This window comes from Nasonia vitripennis, chromosome 5 (genome assembly GCF_009193385.2).
Source record: "Nasonia vitripennis strain AsymCx chromosome 5, Nvit_psr_1.1, whole genome shotgun sequence".
Classification (NCBI taxonomy): domain Eukaryota; kingdom Metazoa; phylum Arthropoda; class Insecta; order Hymenoptera; family Pteromalidae; genus Nasonia; species Nasonia vitripennis.
The window spans coordinates 19,788,533-19,807,224 of NC_045761.1; the positions used below are offsets into that span (position 1 = coordinate 19,788,533).

At 40.2% G+C, this 18,692-nt stretch overlaps 4 protein-coding genes and 1 long non-coding RNA gene across 12 annotated transcripts in view; 3 read left to right on the forward strand and 2 right to left on the reverse strand.

The window, feature by feature from the left end:
- LOC100117426 (dolichyl-diphosphooligosaccharide--protein glycosyltransferase subunit 2) lies at positions 1-4,850 on the forward strand. Its single transcript, XM_001601619.5, has 11 exons — positions 1-150; positions 792-1,000; positions 1,203-1,337; positions 1,543-1,703; positions 1,778-1,917; positions 2,102-2,477; positions 2,715-2,894; positions 2,977-3,190; positions 3,274-3,483; positions 3,741-3,912; positions 4,159-4,850. The coding sequence occupies exons 1-11, from the start codon at positions 141-143 to the stop codon at positions 4,302-4,304; spliced, it is 1,953 nt and encodes a 650-aa protein (XP_001601669.2). The 5' UTR covers positions 1-140; the 3' UTR covers positions 4,305-4,850.
- LOC100680025 (dynein regulatory complex subunit 2) lies at positions 4,041-7,844 on the reverse strand. Of its 4 annotated transcripts, XM_003425578.5 has the most exons (7): positions 7,534-7,813; positions 7,304-7,454; positions 6,948-7,202; positions 5,977-6,266; positions 5,785-5,907; positions 5,463-5,696; positions 4,041-5,388 (listed from the first exon to the last, which is right to left on the reverse strand). In XM_003425578.5, the coding sequence occupies exons 3-7, from the start codon at positions 7,181-7,183 to the stop codon at positions 4,889-4,891; spliced, it is 1,383 nt and encodes a 460-aa protein (XP_003425626.2). In that variant the 5' UTR covers positions 7,184-7,202; positions 7,304-7,454; positions 7,534-7,813; the 3' UTR covers positions 4,041-4,888. The 4 variants fall into 4 exon arrangements, with proteins under 4 accessions (XP_003425626.2, XP_008203234.1, XP_032456497.1 ...); XM_008205012.4 differs by having other exon boundaries at positions 4,041-5,328; positions 7,304-7,844; XM_032600606.1 differs by having other exon boundaries at positions 7,304-7,844.
- On the forward strand, positions 6,825-15,081 carry LOC100117513 (glycine-rich protein 23). Of its 5 annotated transcripts, XM_001600755.6 has the most exons (6): positions 6,904-7,017; positions 8,929-9,032; positions 9,333-12,654; positions 14,275-14,495; positions 14,656-14,847; positions 14,978-15,081. In XM_001600755.6, exons 3-6 carry the CDS (start codon positions 12,514-12,516, stop codon positions 14,985-14,987), a joined length of 564 nt encoding a protein of 187 aa, XP_001600805.2. In that variant the 5' UTR covers positions 6,904-7,017; positions 8,929-9,032; positions 9,333-12,513; the 3' UTR covers positions 14,988-15,081. The 5 variants fall into 5 exon arrangements, with proteins under 5 accessions (XP_016842773.1, XP_032456498.1, XP_016842772.1 ...); XM_016987284.3 differs by lacking the exons at positions 14,275-14,495; positions 14,656-14,847; positions 14,978-15,081 and having other exon boundaries at positions 6,825-7,209; positions 9,333-10,307; XM_032600607.1 differs by lacking the exons at positions 14,275-14,495; positions 14,656-14,847; positions 14,978-15,081 and having other exon boundaries at positions 6,856-7,017; positions 8,929-9,191; positions 9,333-10,307.
- LOC116417593 overlaps positions 14,397-18,692 on the reverse strand; it is a 15,990-nt gene continuing 11,694 nt past the window's right edge. Inside the window, exons 3-4 of the long non-coding RNA XR_004227844.1 lie at positions 14,735-14,837; positions 14,397-14,488 (exon numbers count right to left, since the gene is read on the reverse strand). This is a non-coding gene — a long non-coding RNA (uncharacterized LOC116417593). The remainder of the gene's footprint in view (positions 14,489-14,734; positions 14,838-18,692) is intronic.
- LOC100117552 overlaps positions 18,048-18,692 on the forward strand; it is a 2,567-nt gene continuing 1,922 nt past the window's right edge. The window contains exon 1 of the mRNA XM_031931344.1: positions 18,048-18,691. The gene's annotated coding sequence lies outside the window, so the exon portion shown is untranslated. The remainder of the gene's footprint in view (position 18,692) is intronic.

Sequence of the window (18,692 nt, forward strand, 5' to 3'; positions counted from 1 at the left end):
CTGTAGCGAGCCGTGCCAGCTATTTCCGGCTGCTTCGTTGGCTACTCGTCCATTTTTCTTGACACGCGCAATGGGGAAAGAGCCATCTTGCTTCAGAGGCCGACGTGGCGGCCGGCTTTGCTGGAAATTTCATCTTCGCAATGATGAATCGTGAGTAAATAATTGATCAATTATATTTTAATCGTTACAGTTAGAAGCGAAGCCTTCGTTTTCGTACTTTCACACGATAACGCTTATGTAATTGACGAGGAAACACGAGGCTTTTCCAAATAGCTCCTCGGAACACCACTTCCTTTTGCGGGTCGATCTTAGCTGGAATCATTAAAGTATTTTTAGCGCAGTTAGCAATATTTTTGGATTCTTTACACGACCTCACGCTGTCTTCGTGTTAAAATGTGCGAATTTCGTTGAAAAGATGATCTTTTCGCTCGTACGCGGTTGGACCACGTTTTCGCTTTTTGTGGTTAAGGTACGGAAATGTACGAAGTCATGCATTTTTTATAGCAAAAACGTTTTGGTAATTTAAATTTTGCGATGGTTTTCGGAGCAATTTTGATTAAATAATCGTCTGCGGTTATACGTCGGCATGAAATTTTCATCGCGTCAGCCTTTTGAACGTGGCACTCCAAATTCGATTCATTTTCATATGCATTTCCAAATCTAAAAATAGAATGTCTGCTGGTTCTATTAGTAAACAATCCTATGTTGATTAATATCACAAGTATTTTAAGTCAATGTACTAAAACTCAATGATTATTGAAATATTTATTTATCAACTTGTTCCATTCCAGCCAAGTGGGTGCTGTTGCTGCTTGCAGCCTTGATAAGCACATCTTTAACAGCCGATGTACCATCTTCGACAAGTTCTTATCTAACGGCGACTGACAAGGCTCGCCTTAAAAAAGTTGTTGAACCTGGATTTAAGCTGCAAGATCTGTCTAGCGTGCATTATGCAGTTTTTGGATTTAGGCATATCAAGGAGCCTATAACTAGACTTGCGGTATGTATTTTTTTCATTTTATTTTCTTATACAATGAAAAATGTATTTTTCTACTAAAAAAATTTTATGTGATGAAAACTTGCATCTAACTTGACAATCTGTGATTTTATTGATTAGTCTTACTGAAGAAAAATTAATTATATCATTTTATTTTATTATAAAAATTGCACTTTACTCACACAACCTGTTTCAATATGTTTAGGAAGTCTGTGAATTCCTGATTAAGTCAGCTGGTGATTCGTCGTTAACCACGGAGCAACTTTACTACCTGGCCACTACATGGAAGTCTCTCGAACAATGTCAACCAAAGTCACTTCCATTGAGTGCACTCACAAAGGTATGAGAATATGATTATTTACCTTAAATCTAATTGTTTTATGTTGAATCTAAATTATTTATAATTTTAATGATGTTTCTAAATAACTTTCGTTCTACTGCAAGAACATTGAAGACAACATTATTATTCTGACAAAATCATTGAATACTTGACTGAGAATAATAAATTAATGAATTTGATTATAATAGATGCGTTTTCTTTTTAGTCTCTTACAGCAGTTTTAGAAAAAGATGCTGCTAAAATTCCAGAGCTGTATCATGCTGTCAATGCTCTTGTATCATTTGGACAGAAAATCCCAGATGCAGCAGTAGCAAAAATAGTAAAAACCTTGCAAGCAACACTGAAAAAGGATGATAGCCCATTAAAGTATGTATTGTTTTTATTGCTGCAAACATACAAATTACTTTCTTCACACCTATTAATTATAATTATTGTTACAGCTTGGGTTATGTCTTCCACATTGCTGCTGATCTAGGATCTGCTGGAGCATTTGCCTTCAATCATATTGAAGATGCTATTGTTCAAGCTGATGAAGTAGATGGTCGTTTCTTACAGTTTGAAGGAGGACTTGGTGTTACAAGTAAGTTTTTACTGAGTAAATATAAAATCATTTTACGAAAAAATTTATTTAATGATGTTTATCAATACTTTCGTTCTACTGTAAATTTATTGAAGAGATAATGACCCTCTGAAAACTGCTCAATGTTAAAATATTTTTCTCTTTAGTAGCTCATTTTTCTAATCTTTATCGTGTTTTGTTTCAGGCCTTCTTGTCAATGGAGTATTCAAGCTTTCTTCAAGCTTGAAGAAGAAGCCACCACTAACATCTCAACAGACCGTCAAATTGGCAAACTATTTCTTATCGCGTAGGTCTGTTCAAACGCCCAAGGGTGCTGTTAACTTCCTTTCATCAATCAACATTCTGGCTACCAATGAATTCGAAAAGCCTATTTGCATTGCTCTATCGGAGGACGGAGTTGTCGTTTCTGCAAAGCAACCTCTTGTCCGCGTTAAAGTGTGCGATCTTCTTGGTAACCCTGTACCATCAGTCACCAATGTCATTGCCAACACTGCTACAAAAGTTACGGATGATGTCGTTGTTATCAGCAAGAAAAATTTCCAAGCTACACCTAACGATAAGTAAGTAATATACTATAATGATTTATTTCGACATTTCCCCAATAATTTGCTGAATTAGGATCATTACTAATGTCAGTTATACGCTTGGGGTACATTAAATGTTGAGTGATTTTTTAAAATTTTCTTTTAATAAAAGAAAAATGGATTGTTCAACAAACAATCCCTTCAATAACTTGCTGATGTGTGATAATGCAATTTGAGTGCCCAAATTTTAACTTATTCTTTACTTGATTTCAGAACGTTGTTCACTTTGAACTTCATGTCTGCAACACCAGAGCCCGGCTTCTATAAGATTGCGGTATCTGCAGGTTCGGTTGCTAACACGGTTACAATCAAAGTTCTTGCTGAAGTCAAAGTCGACTATTTGGAAATCGGAACAGCTGATGCCGACCAAACTACTCAACCAAAATTAGTAAAGTAAATATCTAATAATCAAAGTTTTTTTATAAGCATAAGTTTATTTTATACATCCACTACAACTTTTATAATTTGGTTTCAGAGTCGCTCATCCTCAAAAGCTTAATCAAAAAATTGAGGCTGATTCTCAGCAGAAACTTGTTATCCGCTTTTTGCTGAAGGATGCCTCTAAAAACAAGCCAATGAGAGTACATCAAGCTTTCGTTCGTCTTGCGTCGGTATCATCAGAAAAAGATAAGCAAGAAATCATATTTGTTGCTGAGCCAGATGCTTCTCACGTTTACAAATTCGATATGGTAAACTATTAAACTATGTTTATAAGCTGTATGCTGAATAATTTCAAAAAACGTTAACTAACTCAAAACAATCTTAATTACAGCCTGTGGGAACAGCTGCTAAGAATTTCAACTACCAAAGCGGAGATTACAACGTAGAACTCATTGTCGGTGATGCCGTTTTGAGCAACTCCTTTCAGTGGACACTCGCCACTGTGAGTTTGAAATTCCCTGAACCATCGGCTTCAGACGTTGTCGAAAAATCAACTTACAGGCAGAAACCTAATGTATACTCTCCAAAGCCAGAAATTAAGGTAAGATTTTAAACAAAATGTTGATTATTGAAACTTTACAAAATATTCATATGCCAATGCTCGTTAGCGACAAAAGATGATCTATACTTTTGTAACCTCCATATCATTGGTAAATTAAAAGTCTTCATTGTCATATTTTATTTTTAAATTCCATAGTTTAAAAATGTGCAGTGAGACGATAGTTGAAACAAAAACAAAAACGCATATCAATACATTTATGAGCAACGTTATTAAATGTATCTTTTTCTTATTTGCAGCACATGTTCCGTGAGCCCGAGAAAAGACCACCAGCATTCGTTTCGAATCTTTTTACTGGATTATGTTTGTCACCATTACTTGTCTTGTTTGTCCTATGGTACAAGCTAGGAGTAAATATTTCAAACTTCCCGTTCACTCTGAGTGCTGTCGTCTTTCATTTAGGATTAGGAAGTGAGTATCTCTTGTAATAACGATACATTTTATTATAATCATGCCCAATGCTTGACAGGCATATCGCTTTCGTAGACTTGTTTGTTTTCAATTGGGCATAAAGTAATAGGTGAATTTTTCACAGATGCAACTTTCTTTACTTGTTGTATTTGCAGCCCGATATTCTCTACAATTAAACAAAATAAAAAGTTTTTTCGTAATATTTGAAACTCTTGGATACAATTTAATAATTTCTTCTTTTTTTAGGCATATTCGTACTATTTGGAATATTCTGGCTGAAGCTGAATATGTTTACTACACTCCGATATCTTCTTTTACTTGGACTAGTCACATTCCTGTCTGGAAACAAGTTATTGTCACAAATTGCACGCAACCGAAAAGCATCTCGTTAGTTTGTCTAATGGACTTGCGAGTCGACTGAGTTTCAATTTGAGGACGGATTTACTTTGTCCTTTGTAATACTAAGAACAGTGTGATATGAAGCATTAAATCATTCTTAAAGACACTATCTCATGAAAAGTTACACAAATTTTACAAAATTTTGATGTTTAATTTAAATGAAGCAATTCACTTGTTTTTAAGTGTAATAGGATAGCGTTGGCAAAGGACTGATGTTCCACTTAAATTGCGGTGTTGTAAACATAAGCGCATTATTTTCACTTTGCACAACAACGTCCATTTCAATGCCTAATTTTCTATAAGGTTAGATGATAAGCTGCAATGAGAGTAATACGTTTTATAAACGTTTTATTAACTGCGTGATTTTTCGTAAATCAACTGATGCTAAAGCGTCACGTCGAACAGACATTCCTGCGTTGAGAAAACTTTTTCTTGAATCGCTGAAGAAATGTAGAGGAGACAAACGTGACGAGTAGCGTTATGGTTTTCTACCTTGTACAGACAAAATCCGTAATAAAAGTGTAGAAAAAAAATTACAACATTTGTCTATTTATGTAAATTTGAATCTATATACACTTTAAAAAGTTTTATTTAATAATAAATTAATATTACTATCCGAATCATTGGCATCGATTACTTTGAGATCACATTTTTTAATAACATCTTTTGGATTAATTAATACTGGCGTCGCTTTTGAATTTTCTTTTTTGCACACGTGTATTGGATTTGCAAGTTCCATGTACATTTTTAAACTATGTTTCAAATAATCGAATCGCACCTTATGATATTCCAGTTGCGCTTTTAACTCCTTGATATTCTTCTGTACTAATAGCACAAGTTTAATTAATTTTTGCATTGGCTTCAATGTTGACACATTCAAGTCTTCTGTTTCATTATTTTCAATCACCGTAGAAAGTGGATACAGAAGAACTTTATCCTTGTAAGTTTCGTACTTCTGACACAGGTCTGCCATGATCAAAATTTTTTCAACTTTCGTCAAGTTACTTCTCAAAAATTCTAAAGTAATATTGTATTCAACGGTCAAAATACGCAACTGTTCTCTATCCAGAGTTTGTTCTAAAAAAACATTCACATAAAATTCTATTTTTTCCAATTCACGCATAAAATAGGATTTTTCAAAAAGTGCACACCCGTTCGAAGTCGTTTCTGCATCGCCATATAAATTTCATAAAAGTAATCGCGCTCGAACGTGTAATCCGCAACTTCTCGTCCGGCGTTTACTTTGAAGTTGGCAATTTGGTTCCTTAATTCTACGGTTCCATTATAAAGTTTCTCTATGCGCATCGACTGCCGAGCAATGACTCTTTGATCAGCCTCGTCTTTCTCTCTAACTGCCTCGAAGTCCTTGCGCCGATCTTTTGTACCTGTACGACGACGTATATTCATAGAAAAGCATTCATCATAGAGAAACATGTCCACAGATCGGTTCGTTTGTTTATCTCGTTCACGCACTTTCATCGTAGTCGCTTAAAACGCCTGCGAGTTGCCCCGAGAAGTTGTGCAAGCGACGTTTCAAAAGCGATTCGGACATTCTTCGGATGTTATCGTTCTCTTCTTTGCGAGTGTCCAGTTTTGCTATGTGTTTAAAATGTACAGTTCAGAATAGCAAAACGTACATGTTAAATGCTTGTTGTTAATTCTTACATAAATTTTTAGTTTGTATAACTTCAATGGATTCTTCGATCCCTTGTTTCGTGCTGAAAATTACGGTTCGAAGAAAAGCTTCTTTTTCCTCTTGCTCGCGACTAGTCTCATCAATCAATTCACGTTCGGAATCTAACGTCTTCTCAATGCTGCATCGGTAGTGATCGTTGCTTTCGTTCAAGTGTTTTTCGTATACTTTGATCAAGCCGTCGATCTGGTACATCTGCAAATTATTGTCGTTTCTTTTCTGCTCCTCGGCGTCGTCCAGTGCGTCCAAAAGTATACTGATACTGCAAAATCGAAGAAAAATGTATAGGTATATAGAACATTCTAAGGCGCCGTACCACAGCCGACTTTTTCTACTGATTCGAGGCAAACGTTAGTACAATAGGTGCACAATCGAATATAAGAAAAGTAAACTCAGTAGCTTATAACATTAGTCTATCAAATTGAAGAAGTTATGTATCTAATTATGATTCCTGTATGCGGCCTTCTTCATGCAAATCAACAAAGTTTGTTTCTGCCTAGCTCCGTAACATACCTCGATATACTCATCACGACCGACTCTAATTCGTGAATACATTAGCCGAATAAGGTGAATCAAACTGCTTACAAAATCGTTTCCTAATTCACTGAAAAGAAAACAGATTATCCTACAAATCACCCAACGATTTCGTAACTCACCAAAAAATCAACTACAAATAGTCAATAATAGGATACAACAATCAGCAAAACCGACAAAAAGTCTCTTTTTTCATCTCTCTGGAATTTCCGCGCGGATCTCTCCGCCGGCCGTCCTTGAAAATATTCTGCGGTATGCATATGCATACACGAGCGCGCGTTGCATCTTGAGATATACGACTCTCGGGGGGGAAAAAAAGAGTCGGCTCGTTCACGACCAGTTTCGCCAGTGCTGCTGCTGCTCCGGTGTATACGTGTAACTATACGTATACATGCGCACATATGCATACCTGTAATTTTTATTGTCAAGGGCTCGGTCGAAGGTGCGCCAGGCGACTTGGAGGTCTTCTTTGATGACGGGTAGGTTGAGACTCATCATTTTCTCGCGCCATGTCTTGCGCAGCCGTCTCGCGTTCGTGTCTCCCATCTCGAGCTCTCGGCGGAGCTCCTGACGCTTAGCTTCTCGCTGACGCTCCTCCACATCGACGACACCGCGCTTGCGACGACGGCCTTTGCGTTTCTTCATTCTCGAGGATGGCTGCTTTCTGTACGGTAAATTGTGCGCTTGAAATTTTTATTTGGTTATTTTTTTATTACTGAATTGAAAATGTGATTGGTTCCGGATGATGTACTATTATATACTTACTCGACTCTTCGAAGATTTAACGCTTGTTTTGGAGTAACGTCGAGCGACTAACAAAATAGGTTATCCATCGCGAAAACAACGATGTGACAGTTCGTCGTTATGGATCGATATCGTAACTCGATAACGTAACAAAAACGTGTCTCTGGTATTTCTAGAGGAAGCTAGAGCGTCTCACATTCCGAAAATTTCCTCGACAAAATTATCATAATTAACACATAAAAGCATCGTACGATTGAATGAATTTTACTATTATGGTCGAATCAGTGAAACCCGCAACGCATCCATTATACCGCCAAATCCGTCTTCTAATCTGCAGGTCACTATAACCCGCCAATTAACGTACATACCAAAACTGCGCGTCGAATTCAATAAATTACACGGCGAGGCACGTGTGCTCCGACTGCAAAAAACCCCAGAAGACTTTGTTTTCGGCCGGGCACACAAGACCCGTTGTCGCGTCTCGTCGAGTTATGCTAATGAAGCTCGCGTGTCCCGGGACCAAAGCGCCAATAACGACATCTCACGCCCATCATCTTCGGATCGGATCGCTCGTGCTATTTTTCATTCGCTTCAATTCGCTCGCGCTTAGAATTTCGTCATTTTCACTTTGCCTTTTGGGAATCATTTCTTTCGTGTGGAAATTCCGCTTCGCATCGAGGAATTATAATGAGAGAAATTTTTCGATCGATTTTTTGGGCGTGTACAAGTTGACGATTCGGTGGGAAAATGTCGCGGTGAGAGAAGCTTGTATTTCGTGGAAAGGCCGAAGAGAAATACGGTTATGTAACAATAGGACTATTGGAGTTTATGAGTTATTGAATTAATAGATTAATTTATTAAAGGTGTGTCTCGCTAACGAACTGCTGAATGAAAGAAATCGTCGTCCTTGTAAATCTCACGAATCGTTAAACTCGTGCCTGCTTATTAAAATGACTGTCCACGAATTTTATATTAATAGACGCGATCAAATGTCTGGATGTGTCTATTTATAATTTCTGACCTGGCGACACGAGGGCGTCGTCTGATGCATTCATTAAATATGTATCAAACGGATTCATTCCCGCCGATCGAGCATACGTACGATTTGAAAAATAAAAATCAAAACTCGCCGAAAAAAATATGAGTCATTCTCTTCGAAAATCCGCAGTCCCCCCGCCAGGAAATGAAAGGAGATGAAAAAAACTTCTCTATGAGGCATATATTTTCGACAAGGTCATTTACCCTGAACGCCCCCGCGGAGAGAAAGAGAGAGAGAGAGAGAGAGAGAGAGGAGACGCGAGCTGTGTGCGAAATTTGACAAAACGGCACAAAAGAAATGGCCCAAGTGTGTGTGCGGGTCTCTCTGGGCGGAGCTAAAAGTTTGTATAAAATTTCCACGCCTTTGTCGAGCTCCTGCAGTCAAATTTGCGACTCTACTCGAAAATCATCTCTACACCAAGCTGTTTCGCAACACTTTGTCGCGCGGCTGTATAATAGCAAATAAAAAATGGTATCGTCGCTTTTTCCATCCAGTTTTTTTCTCTCGTCGCGGTCGATAATTAGTTTAAAGCCTACTGGCGTATAAATTTTTTGTCGCGAGTGATAAATTATTGTAAACGTTTGTTTTTTTTACTGTTTGCTTGCAGAATTTAGTGCTAGCTGTGGCGTTGAGTCTGGCGGGATTCGCTGCAGCGGATCTACAAAACATTCAGAATGCTAATCCGCTGAATATTGATTTGAGCGACCCAAGGTATTTATAAGCATCGTGTCGGGATGTGATGCCGAATTTATATTATATGCGATGGCTCGATAACGAGTTCAGGGAGTTACAAGTTACGAAAATGGTTAAATTTACTCCTGTCAGCGAGACTCTGCTGTCATCCGGAAATTCCTCTCTATGTAAAACAAAGTAAATAAAGATTCTTTTTTCATAAAACGCGCGTGTCTTTTCGGAATTTCGAAACCAACACGTCCGCGCAGAGGTCAATGGCAAAATCCCGCTCGTTGAGCCACTACTGCTTCTAATTTCAAAATTTTTCAAAAATTTCAGTCAAACCCAACTGGCCACCAACGACGCGGACGACCCGAAGTTCGGCGGCTACCGTCCGCTCTACCCTCCCTACTTCCTCCGGGAGTCGACCAACGTCGGCGAGCAGCAACCGAACGACCAGACCTACTACGACAAGGAGTACTACACTCGCGGCACCCAACACGACAAAAGACTCGACAGGAACCTGAGGATCGTACCACAGCAGCAGCAGCAGCAGCAGCAGGTGGCATCGGCCACACCCACGGTCACGATCGTTCGACCTAGTTCCGGCTTCGCCAGGGCTTTCCCCAACTTCAACCATCAGGTCAAGTCGTTCGCCAGTAGCAGTAGTAGTTCGTTGCACGTAGCGTCGAGCTATTCCTTCAGCAGTGTCAGGTTTCCCAACACGTAGTGGATCCTCGAGTTGTCCCAGCGCCGCGTGTTTCCTTATGATGGTTATAAATTATATTATGATGTTCGAATGCCTGGTGTGCTTGGTTTGCACTGATGGAGTGTGTGTAACGGACGATGACTAAATCAGATAATTGAATGAATAATTTATGAAAAAATGATAATTGTAGCCCAAAAAAAGAACGTGTATAGGTATTATTGTGATAAGTCTCCGATTCGCAAAGGCGAACAAAGTGTGTATTGTATGAAAATGATTCATTAAAAGTATTATATTTATAAAAAAACTTACTATACATATAAGCGAGTGTATCGATGATTACATCTCAATCGATTGGATAAAAACCTTAATTATGTACGTGTCAAGCCTTTAAAACGTATCCGGCTGTATTTATAGACTCGTACGTAACCTTGGCTATTAGACCCATGGGAAAAAATTTGATGCATCAAAAGGAGTGGAGTCGAAACTCATATCGTAAGGCGAAAACTCAGCGACTCTCGGGTCTTGTGTAAATTCCGGAGATGAATTCTATGAGTCGCCTAACTGTACATTTACATTTTAAAAGAAAAACATTACTCAAATCCACATACATTGTGTATTCACGATTGTCTCCTTTCTACGTTTCTCTTAAAATATAACCGCACATGCGCCTCCGTAATATCACTGCAAATATAAATTTAAACGATTAACACCAAAGTATAAGCATAAAAACTTCGCGATTCCGACTTCCGACACGCGCGTACCCGATAAAAAGAAAGTTTCCGTCTTCAGAGCCGAATTTTTCCTGTAACGGAACGTGTTCCATACATCCCGATCAGGTTTGCCGAGCGATTGCCAAAGAAAAATCTATATCCCCCGCTATCGTTGTCCGATCGGATAACGAACTTCGCGTCAGGTGCTCCGAGAGCAAAAAGAGAAGAGCCAGTTACTTCCCTGCAGCAGCGAAAAAAAACGTTATGGCTCGTGTAAGGGTGAGGCTCTCTTTTACGCATATGCTAATGTCGCATCGTTAACGTCGCGAGAACGATTTTACGAGCCAAGGCTGCAGAATAGCCGCTTCCACTGCCGGATTATCTCTCGAGGGAGAGATGAAATTTACGAGGAGAGCCTTTCAGACTGATCGGCGCGCGTATAGTTCCGGGCTTTTCGGCAAGTCACGATGTATTCGTTTCTATTATACGAGCGGCTTAAACGAGCGATTTGCCTACGCCGCGTAGAGTTTTCCTAGGAGAAACTATTTGTCTTATGCGCGGGATATGGGATCGATATTAGAGGGCGATTATCGCGGGATATGCGCGCGGTATGTATTCGGGGGAGGTGGATGTGCGGTTTTGCCGAGAATTTATGGGGGATGTTTGGAAGATACTTGAGGCTTTTGGTTTTTGGAAGGATTTTGGGAGAAATAAGTAGATACGGAACGAGGTTGGTGAGACGTGGGATCCGCAGTTGTGTAGCTTCTTTCATATACTAATGCTACTTGTATGTAAATAATAGGAATTTGACTGCGTACTAGCATAGAATCCCTCGGAATTTCATGGCCTCACAAAAATGTTATTTACACTTACTGTAATGCATCTTTGAAAAAAATATGAAACCTGCGTCAAGGTTCGTTGGGGAGCTATTATCAGATGATTAATGAATGGTATGAACGTAATTATTCTTATTCAGAAAATATTGTACTCGAATCATCAAAAGGATTGTATATAGCTGTCAGTTGTTAACGCATATTAGGTAAATGCATTACACGCAATGTGATATGATGGATGAGTAGTTTGCCTCACTTTCATAACGATACAAAAACAAACAATATTCGTATACTTCATTATTACCGACTTAAAAGGATAAATATTCTCAAATACGCTTAAGTAGTACACAGGTCAATATTACCATTTCGCATAGCCTTCGACGTTGTTTGAGGAAAAAATTTGAAAATCAACTTTTTTCACGTAAATCTTCTCACCCGATAGTATAAGTATCGAGGATATAGTGGTTTACGAAAAAATTAAAAAAATTTTTAACTACAACTTCTTTGACCACAATATAAATAGCACTCAATTAATTACCGATTTAGCGATTGCGCGAATATTGCTTTCTCCTTTTCCATCAAAATATTGTTACTCAACGCTTTTTTCGCTACCACCATCACCATCAGTCTGGGAGAAAACTGTTGAATATGTGTACCAACAATTTTCGAGCTTTGCATACAATAAAGCCTCGTTCCCCATTGAAACGCAGCACGTAAAAACGTTTCAATCGGCTGTTCAAACGAGCCAAAATCAATGTCTCGGTCTCACGCAGCTGAGTTCACCAGGGCAGCGCACATAGAAACCGCTGAATCGCTATGTCCTGCAGCAGCACCGTAATACCCATTAATTTACATCATCAGTCAGATGAAGCCTCGAATTATCGGTACACTTTCTACGCGAAAACGCATTTTCCCCGGCGACGAGAAAGAGAGAAAAAACGCCCTCGAAAGTCCAACGACACGCTTATCTTCTTTTCTCCACCAGACGCTATGTGTACAAGTTATACTCGCAGAAGGACTCTGAAAAGTAGCATCGCGTTTATTTTTGGAAAAAGCGAGGATCGATAAAACTTTACGGCTTTAAGGTTCAATGTCGAACGCGTACACACACACAGGGTGATCGTACGACATACCCACACGTGTAGCTCGAGGGAAGTATTATAGCCGTCTTCGACCTTGTGTCCCGTGTGTGAGCAGCACAGCCGGTGGATTTCAGCGAAGGTTCTGGCTCGACGGGAGAGGAGAAAGACGATGCTGTATCGGCGCTGATGCTCTCAGAGGAGGAAGGAAAGAAAGGTGGAAGGGATGAGTCGCCGCCGCCGCTGCTGTGGCAGCTTCTCAGTTCTTATAAAAGACTTCCCATTCATCCTGAGTCGTCTCATTATAATCGAACGAAATCATCGGTAAAGGTTCGTACTCCTCTATCTCTATCTCTATCTCTCATGTTTCCTCGAGCGTTTCAATCGACCTGAGTGCTCTCGCGCGATGTAGATATATAGTAGAGTAATCTGTATAATAGGTGCTTCGCGACAAAAGGGAGTATTGAGTCGATTCGAAGGATTTCGTTTTTAGCTCGAGCTGTAAAATAGTTCGCGATTTTCGTTCAAGTTTCCTTACTTATCGTGCTGAAAGGGTATAGAGTTTTGGAATATATAAGTAAAAGAGTAATAATTGATATAATATTGTTGTACTTCAGATTCGAAAGGATGTGAAAGTGATCTGCCTTGATACATTCGATTATTTACTCGGTCTTTAGAAAGTGCTTATTTTTAGTATCTTTTCATATAAATTCAATAATTCATTTTCAAATAAATATAAACGCAAAGTTTTTGCATATACAAGTGACACCCTTAGCAAAAATGTATCCTGCTTACAGGGCCGCGCATAATCCATATTGAATTTCGAAAATCGCCGAGTCAGCGATTAGCCGGAAACTCTATATGATTCAGCACCTTTTCGCGGTTGACTTTGATTGTATAATTAAATTTCACGTGTATTTTAAAACCCATTAATATGGTAGTCAAAATTAGCTCAGTATTTATATCCCGATCTCGTTGTTACGCTAACTCTGCTAATTTGAATACTGCACGCATGTACAAGTTTCACAAGTGCGGACCTTAGGAAAAAAGAATAATATACTTATGCTCGTTGTGTTTTTACAAGATCGTATCATTTAATTCAATTCATTACGAGAACTTTTGCACTGGACTAGTCATAATGAGAACCAGCTTAATTACACACACACACACACACACACACACACACACACACACACACACACACACAGGATTAAGAAAGAGAGTAGTTTTTAGATACGTAGATACAGCCTTATCTTGCTCATCCTTCGCTCTTGTAATTAGTTTTTTTGCACCAACAATCGCAGTTGGAAACTAAAAGGAAATCGCACGTTTGACAATTTAACGTAACTAAATGTTGGAAACCATACAATATTATAGGGGATAATGTGGCGTAGTAAATTCGTACACACGTGTATTTTGAACGCAAAGGGTTAGCTACTCCTTAAATTTTCACAATTAAAATCTACCAAAATCATTTACAAGTATCATCGTAATTGATCAGTCACTTATTAATTAGCCATAATTATTCCTCCGAGTATCATCGACGATCCTCGCTGGAACCGAAAAAGAAAACTCGCGTCGGAAAAATCATCAAAGGCCCTCTCGCCGCCAAGAGCCATTAAACCAAATAAGGCATCACTCACACACACACGAGGCGTTGGCTCATCGCGACGCGTTCCTTCCTTCTCTCTCTCTCTCTCTCTCTCTCTCTCTCACACTCTCTCACTCTATATCCTACGCGTGCGATCGAAGAAGAAGACACGCGCGACGACAGCGATTTCGCAAGGGCCGACACTTTCGAAAATTGGCGGGCCACACTGCAGTCCGTTGTATAACAAACGCACACGCGCGCCTCGCGAGCCGAATGCCAATGAGCTTCCTCAAACAAGTGCTCGGCAAACACTACGCCGACCGAAAAAAAAAATTAATTTTTTTTTTAATCTGACGCAGATGTACCTGAAGTACTGGATCCTCCTGGCAGCCCTGCTGGCCGTGGCTTACGCCGCGATCGAGCCTCTCGACCTGGTGGCCGAGGAGTCGCAGGAACATCCGGCCGGACAGCATGTACGGCAAAAGAGATTCCTTCTGCTGAAGAAGGCTATCCTAGCCAAGAAGGCCCTGGCTATCGGCGGTGCCGTCGGCCTTGGCGTTGGTCTCGTCAAGGCTAAGCAGTGAGTAGAATTTTTTTATGATTCGTAGAATTCTGTAATTTCTCTGTAAACGCATAAGCGTAGTTAGAAGCGCAAAGTTGTCTCCCCGTAGCGAATCATGCATCAGTGCAGTAGTTAGGCGCAGTAAAATGTAACACGCGCTTTTCTATCAAAATCGTAGCTTCGGCGGCGGTTTCGGAGGTGGTTACGGAGGTGGTCACGGTGGTGGCTGGCAGAAGCCCATAATCGTGCACGCTTACCCTGCTTCCCACTCGTCCGGCTGGAGTAGCGGCGGTGGCGGTGGATGGCCCAGCGGCGGCGGCGGCGGCGGCGGATGGTCTGGCGCAAGCAGTAACGCGTGGGCTGGATCCAGGTGAGGACATATTATATGCAACTGATGCGACTACAGTAGAGTTGTTGTATAGCTGCTTTTTGTAATTTAGTGTATTGTTTGGTCGTAATTTGTTATGTTAACGCTTGATTTTATATCGATTCTTTTTCAGCTCCTGGTAAACGATGATGCCGTAGGATGTGCCAAAGCGATTGACGAGACTTGCCAGTTTTTATGAAATAATTAGGTTATAAGAATAAAGTATTTATAAATTGATATCGCAGTGTTTTGCTCCCTTTATTGTCCTCAACCTATTGAAAGTATTGGAAGTTTTGAAGCTTGACGTTATTATAATATGGAGAATCGGTAACTCTTCGAACCGGTATTGAATTTCTTTAAATATCTGATTTCAAGGCATTATTAAAAGTTTAATGCGATATTTTGCGACGAAAAAATAAATATACATTGATCAATTTTTAATGAAAGGAAATGCAATGAAGGTTAAATTATCCTTTTGACTTATGAATTTTACTTACTGTATTATATCAAACAACATTATTGTTATTTCTATTGATACAAAGTTTTTCTTAAAATATTTATACATATAATTCAATGTTTGAGTTTTGAGAAGTAAGCCATACGTAGCCGCGAAAGATGGAAAAGTAAATAGCCACGTGGAAGGACAGAAGTTGTAAAGCGTGACTTCCAAATTACTTTGGAAAGATCAAACCTTGCACGTAACTGATGTGCTGAAATTTTTCGAATAACGTATTTTTATTGGCGAGGCATGGACTACGAAAAATGCAAAGTAAAACGAGAAATACTTAATTGCTACGAATACATTTATTTTAAAACGGGTGTAAATTCGAACAATTGCACGTATCCGATATTGCTCCAAAAAGTATACAATACTTATTATAAATATAGTTTTGTCACTGTTTCATAGCGATAACTCATATACTTCAGTCAGAATTGTAATAACTAAGCTCTATTCGAATCAAATATAATTATTACAACGAAATTTATAGCACCTGTATTCTAACACCTCGACAACAAAGCCTACACCTACATTTACATTCCGCAAAAAAAACCACACGAACTAATTTCGGTCAACAAGTAGATAGAAAACAGCAAAGCCCGACGGACGAGGAAGCCGTCGTTCTTGTCATTCTACAGGCGCACACGCCCGAGCGCGGTGAGATTCGGTTTTCTATATGCCGAGCTGCGCGTGACGAAATTTCAGCCGCGAATTTTTCATTCATGAATCACGAGCTGATGCACGCGCTGTGAGAGCCGCCTTTTAGCGGCGCGGCTCTATAACGTAACATCGGCTATTACGTTTATTTCGCGCGCGTTCGGCCTCACAAACAGTTTTCAATCGGCTTGACGCTTCACACTTTAAGTACACCTTATGGCGTTTCGCGGTACTGCTGTTTCTCGATATATTTTTTTTCATGATGAAATTTTTGCTTCGACTTTGTACAATAAAACGTTGATTTTGATGCTTCGTGTGCTTATTTGCTAGTTCCTTATTTCTTTAATTTGAAATTTATGTTTAATTTTTTCACTTTAAAAATGTTATTCTCTCCGAAAAGTTTTCATTATACAGCTGGGAACGAAACCATTTAAGACTGGCCTTTCCCCCACCACTTTACCATTTCAGCGGCTCTAGTACTTTGCTATAGCGACGCTAGGTGGCCCATAGGCACTTTTTGATTTTCCCTATCCACAATCTGTGCGCATAACTTATAAATAGTGATATGTCACCTGTGCTAAAACTGCTTTGTTCAACCTGCAGCTTGGGCCGCTTATGCTGTGACTGCCATGAGAGACGGTGCTTTTTTTCAAGTCGCAATTTTGAACGCAATACGAATAATCGATTGCTATGGCCCTGCTATTGGGCAACTCTATTGTTATTACGGCAGCTTTTATCCTCATAGAAATGCCTAGTATGGCTTGAAACTTCATGCAACGATATTTGAATTAAAAATTGTTCGTTGTCCGTTTCTCTCGGACCGTAAATTAAACGAGGAGAATTTTCAACAACCTTTCGAACAACACAGCCCTGCCAGATAAAAAAAGCAGTACACATTTATCGACTGAAAATCCATGTTTAAAGTTGAAACAACAGCTACATACTACTCCGCGATTACTATTTCACATTCAACGAACAAAACGATACAGCGCCAGTCCTCGTCCATATCGCTTCAACGTCAATGCTCAGCCAAACACAATCGTCCGTAACTCACACCTAAATCCACCGCGCGCGCGTATGCGTCGAGCGCCGGTTCATTAGACCTTATTCGTAAAAGCCGCACCGGCGATGCGCGACTTTCGCGCGCGCGCGTGGCGCCGTGAAATTTCACTCTATATAGCTATACATCCTGGGCGCACGTGTGCACAAGCGCATATACAGTGGGCCATTCGCGATTTTCCAGCGGCGGGATCCTAGGAGGAAAGTGATATGAATATAAAAACGGCTATGCGAGTGCCATCGTGTATACGTATGTTTATACAGGAAGTGATTTCACTTCGGTTTAACGCTCTTGTGGGAGTTTTCGTCGCTATGCGGTTCGCGCGCGGGAAAATTGCCGTCGAAGTTCATTTGCGCGACGCGCAGCTATGCGCCTACGAGATTTGTTTGCACTTGCGCGTGAGATGGGGATTGATATGCCGCGGTTTTTTGCGGCTTTTGTATACTCTCTAAATTCCATCAGGATCGCGTGTAAACGCGCTGTACAAGGATTTCGATGATTTTTCGCGATCGCGAGTGGTATGCGAGGCGATAAATCGATTAAAATTTCGTTCCTGCCGACTATTATACAATCCACGAAGCTGCTCCAAAATCGTGAAAACTCGGCGCGTTCGTTCGACAAGTGTCGAAACGTATACGAGAGAGAGAGAGAGAGAGAGAGAGAGAGAGAGAGAGAGAGAGAGAGAGAGACTCGTCCGCATGCACGTCCAGACCCGCGTGTGTCTTTTACACGGCGCGCACAGTGTCGTCTTAAACGATTACAAACTCGATCCGGATTCTAGAACGAACTTGCGCCAAACTTTATCGGCTTCCGTCGTGTTCGGTAGTAAGCCGTTTCAAAACCGCCGAATTTCCCACAGTATAGCCGAGAATAATTGATCGTCTATCCGAATCTTGTGGAAAAAGAAAAACAGGAAGTCACGTATACTCCGATGTATAAAGGGTATAGCTGGACGCTTTCTTCTTTTTCACCTAATTTCGAATTTTCCCGCCGCGCCGCGGGACTGCCGTTTCAATTTATTTCTCTCTCTCTCTCACTTGGCTGTCCCGCAAAGTTCGTTAATTAAAAAGTCCGATGCTTCAAGCTCGTTTGCAGAAGTTCATTATTTCTTTCTAAACACACGTATATAACATTCATACACTTTTTAACCAACGCGCTCCAGTCATTTCGTTATTTTTTTCGCAACGAAAATCCGATCCAGTTTCGCCGCGAGATTTGAATATTTATATTCGCATAGAGAGATAGAGAGATCCTATCAGCGAGCGCATAAAAAAATAAAAAAACCGAACCAGTCGTTGAAAAATCCACGGTGGCATTAGCCCATAAAACTCGGCGCGCGTAATCGGCATAGCGACGAAGATCACGCAGGCTAATTGTAACGCAGAGCGCGGACGCTGTCTTTTATTGCGGCAACAACAGAGCGAGTACACTTGCGCGCTACTCTTTCTCCCCGGGACATTTCTCATTGATATCAAGCGCTGTACTGACTATGGTGGGAGGGATAGAAGCCCCTGGGAGGGTATATATAATCGAATGGCTCGACTCTATCGATGTCAGAGTGCGATCGAGCTCTCAGCCGACTTTAGTTCGCTCTTTTGTTTTTCCCTCAAGTTCGTCGAGTCACATTCGAGG

What these genes read in the sequence shown, in the direction of transcription:
- LOC100117426 (XM_001601619.5), top strand. An exon ending in AGGAGGACTTGGTGTTACAA is followed by an intron (nt 1,918 to 2,101) that starts GTAAGTTTTTAC and finishes GTTTTGTTTCAG; the next exon opens with GCCTTCTTGTCAATGGAGTA. An exon ending in ACGTTTACAAATTCGATATG is followed by an intron (nt 3,191 to 3,273) that starts GTAAACTATTAA and finishes TCTTAATTACAG; the next exon opens with CCTGTGGGAACAGCTGCTAA.
- LOC100680025 (XM_032600606.1), bottom strand. Translation starts at nt 7,183, where the DNA reads ATGAAGAAACGCAAAGGCCGTCGTCGCAAGCGCGGTGTCGTCGATGTG. An exon ending in TTTAAGCGACTACGATGAAA is followed by an intron (nt 5,697 to 5,784) that starts GTGCGTGAACGA and finishes GTCGTCGTACAG; the next exon opens with GTACAAAAGATCGGCGCAAG. An exon ending in GCAGAAACGACTTCGAACGG is followed by an intron (nt 5,389 to 5,462) that starts GTGTGCACTTTT and finishes ATGTTTTTTTAG; the next exon opens with AACAAACTCTGGATAGAGAA.
- LOC100117513 (XM_001600755.6), top strand. Translation starts at nt 12,514, where the DNA reads ATGCTCTCAGAGGAGGAAGGAAAGAAAGGTGGAAGGGATGAGTCGCCG. An exon ending in GAACGAAATCATCGGTAAAG is followed by an intron (nt 12,655 to 14,274) that starts GTTCGTACTCCT and finishes AATCTGACGCAG; the next exon opens with ATGTACCTGAAGTACTGGAT. An exon ending in GGTCTCGTCAAGGCTAAGCA is followed by an intron (nt 14,496 to 14,655) that starts GTGAGTAGAATT and finishes TCAAAATCGTAG; the next exon opens with CTTCGGCGGCGGTTTCGGAG.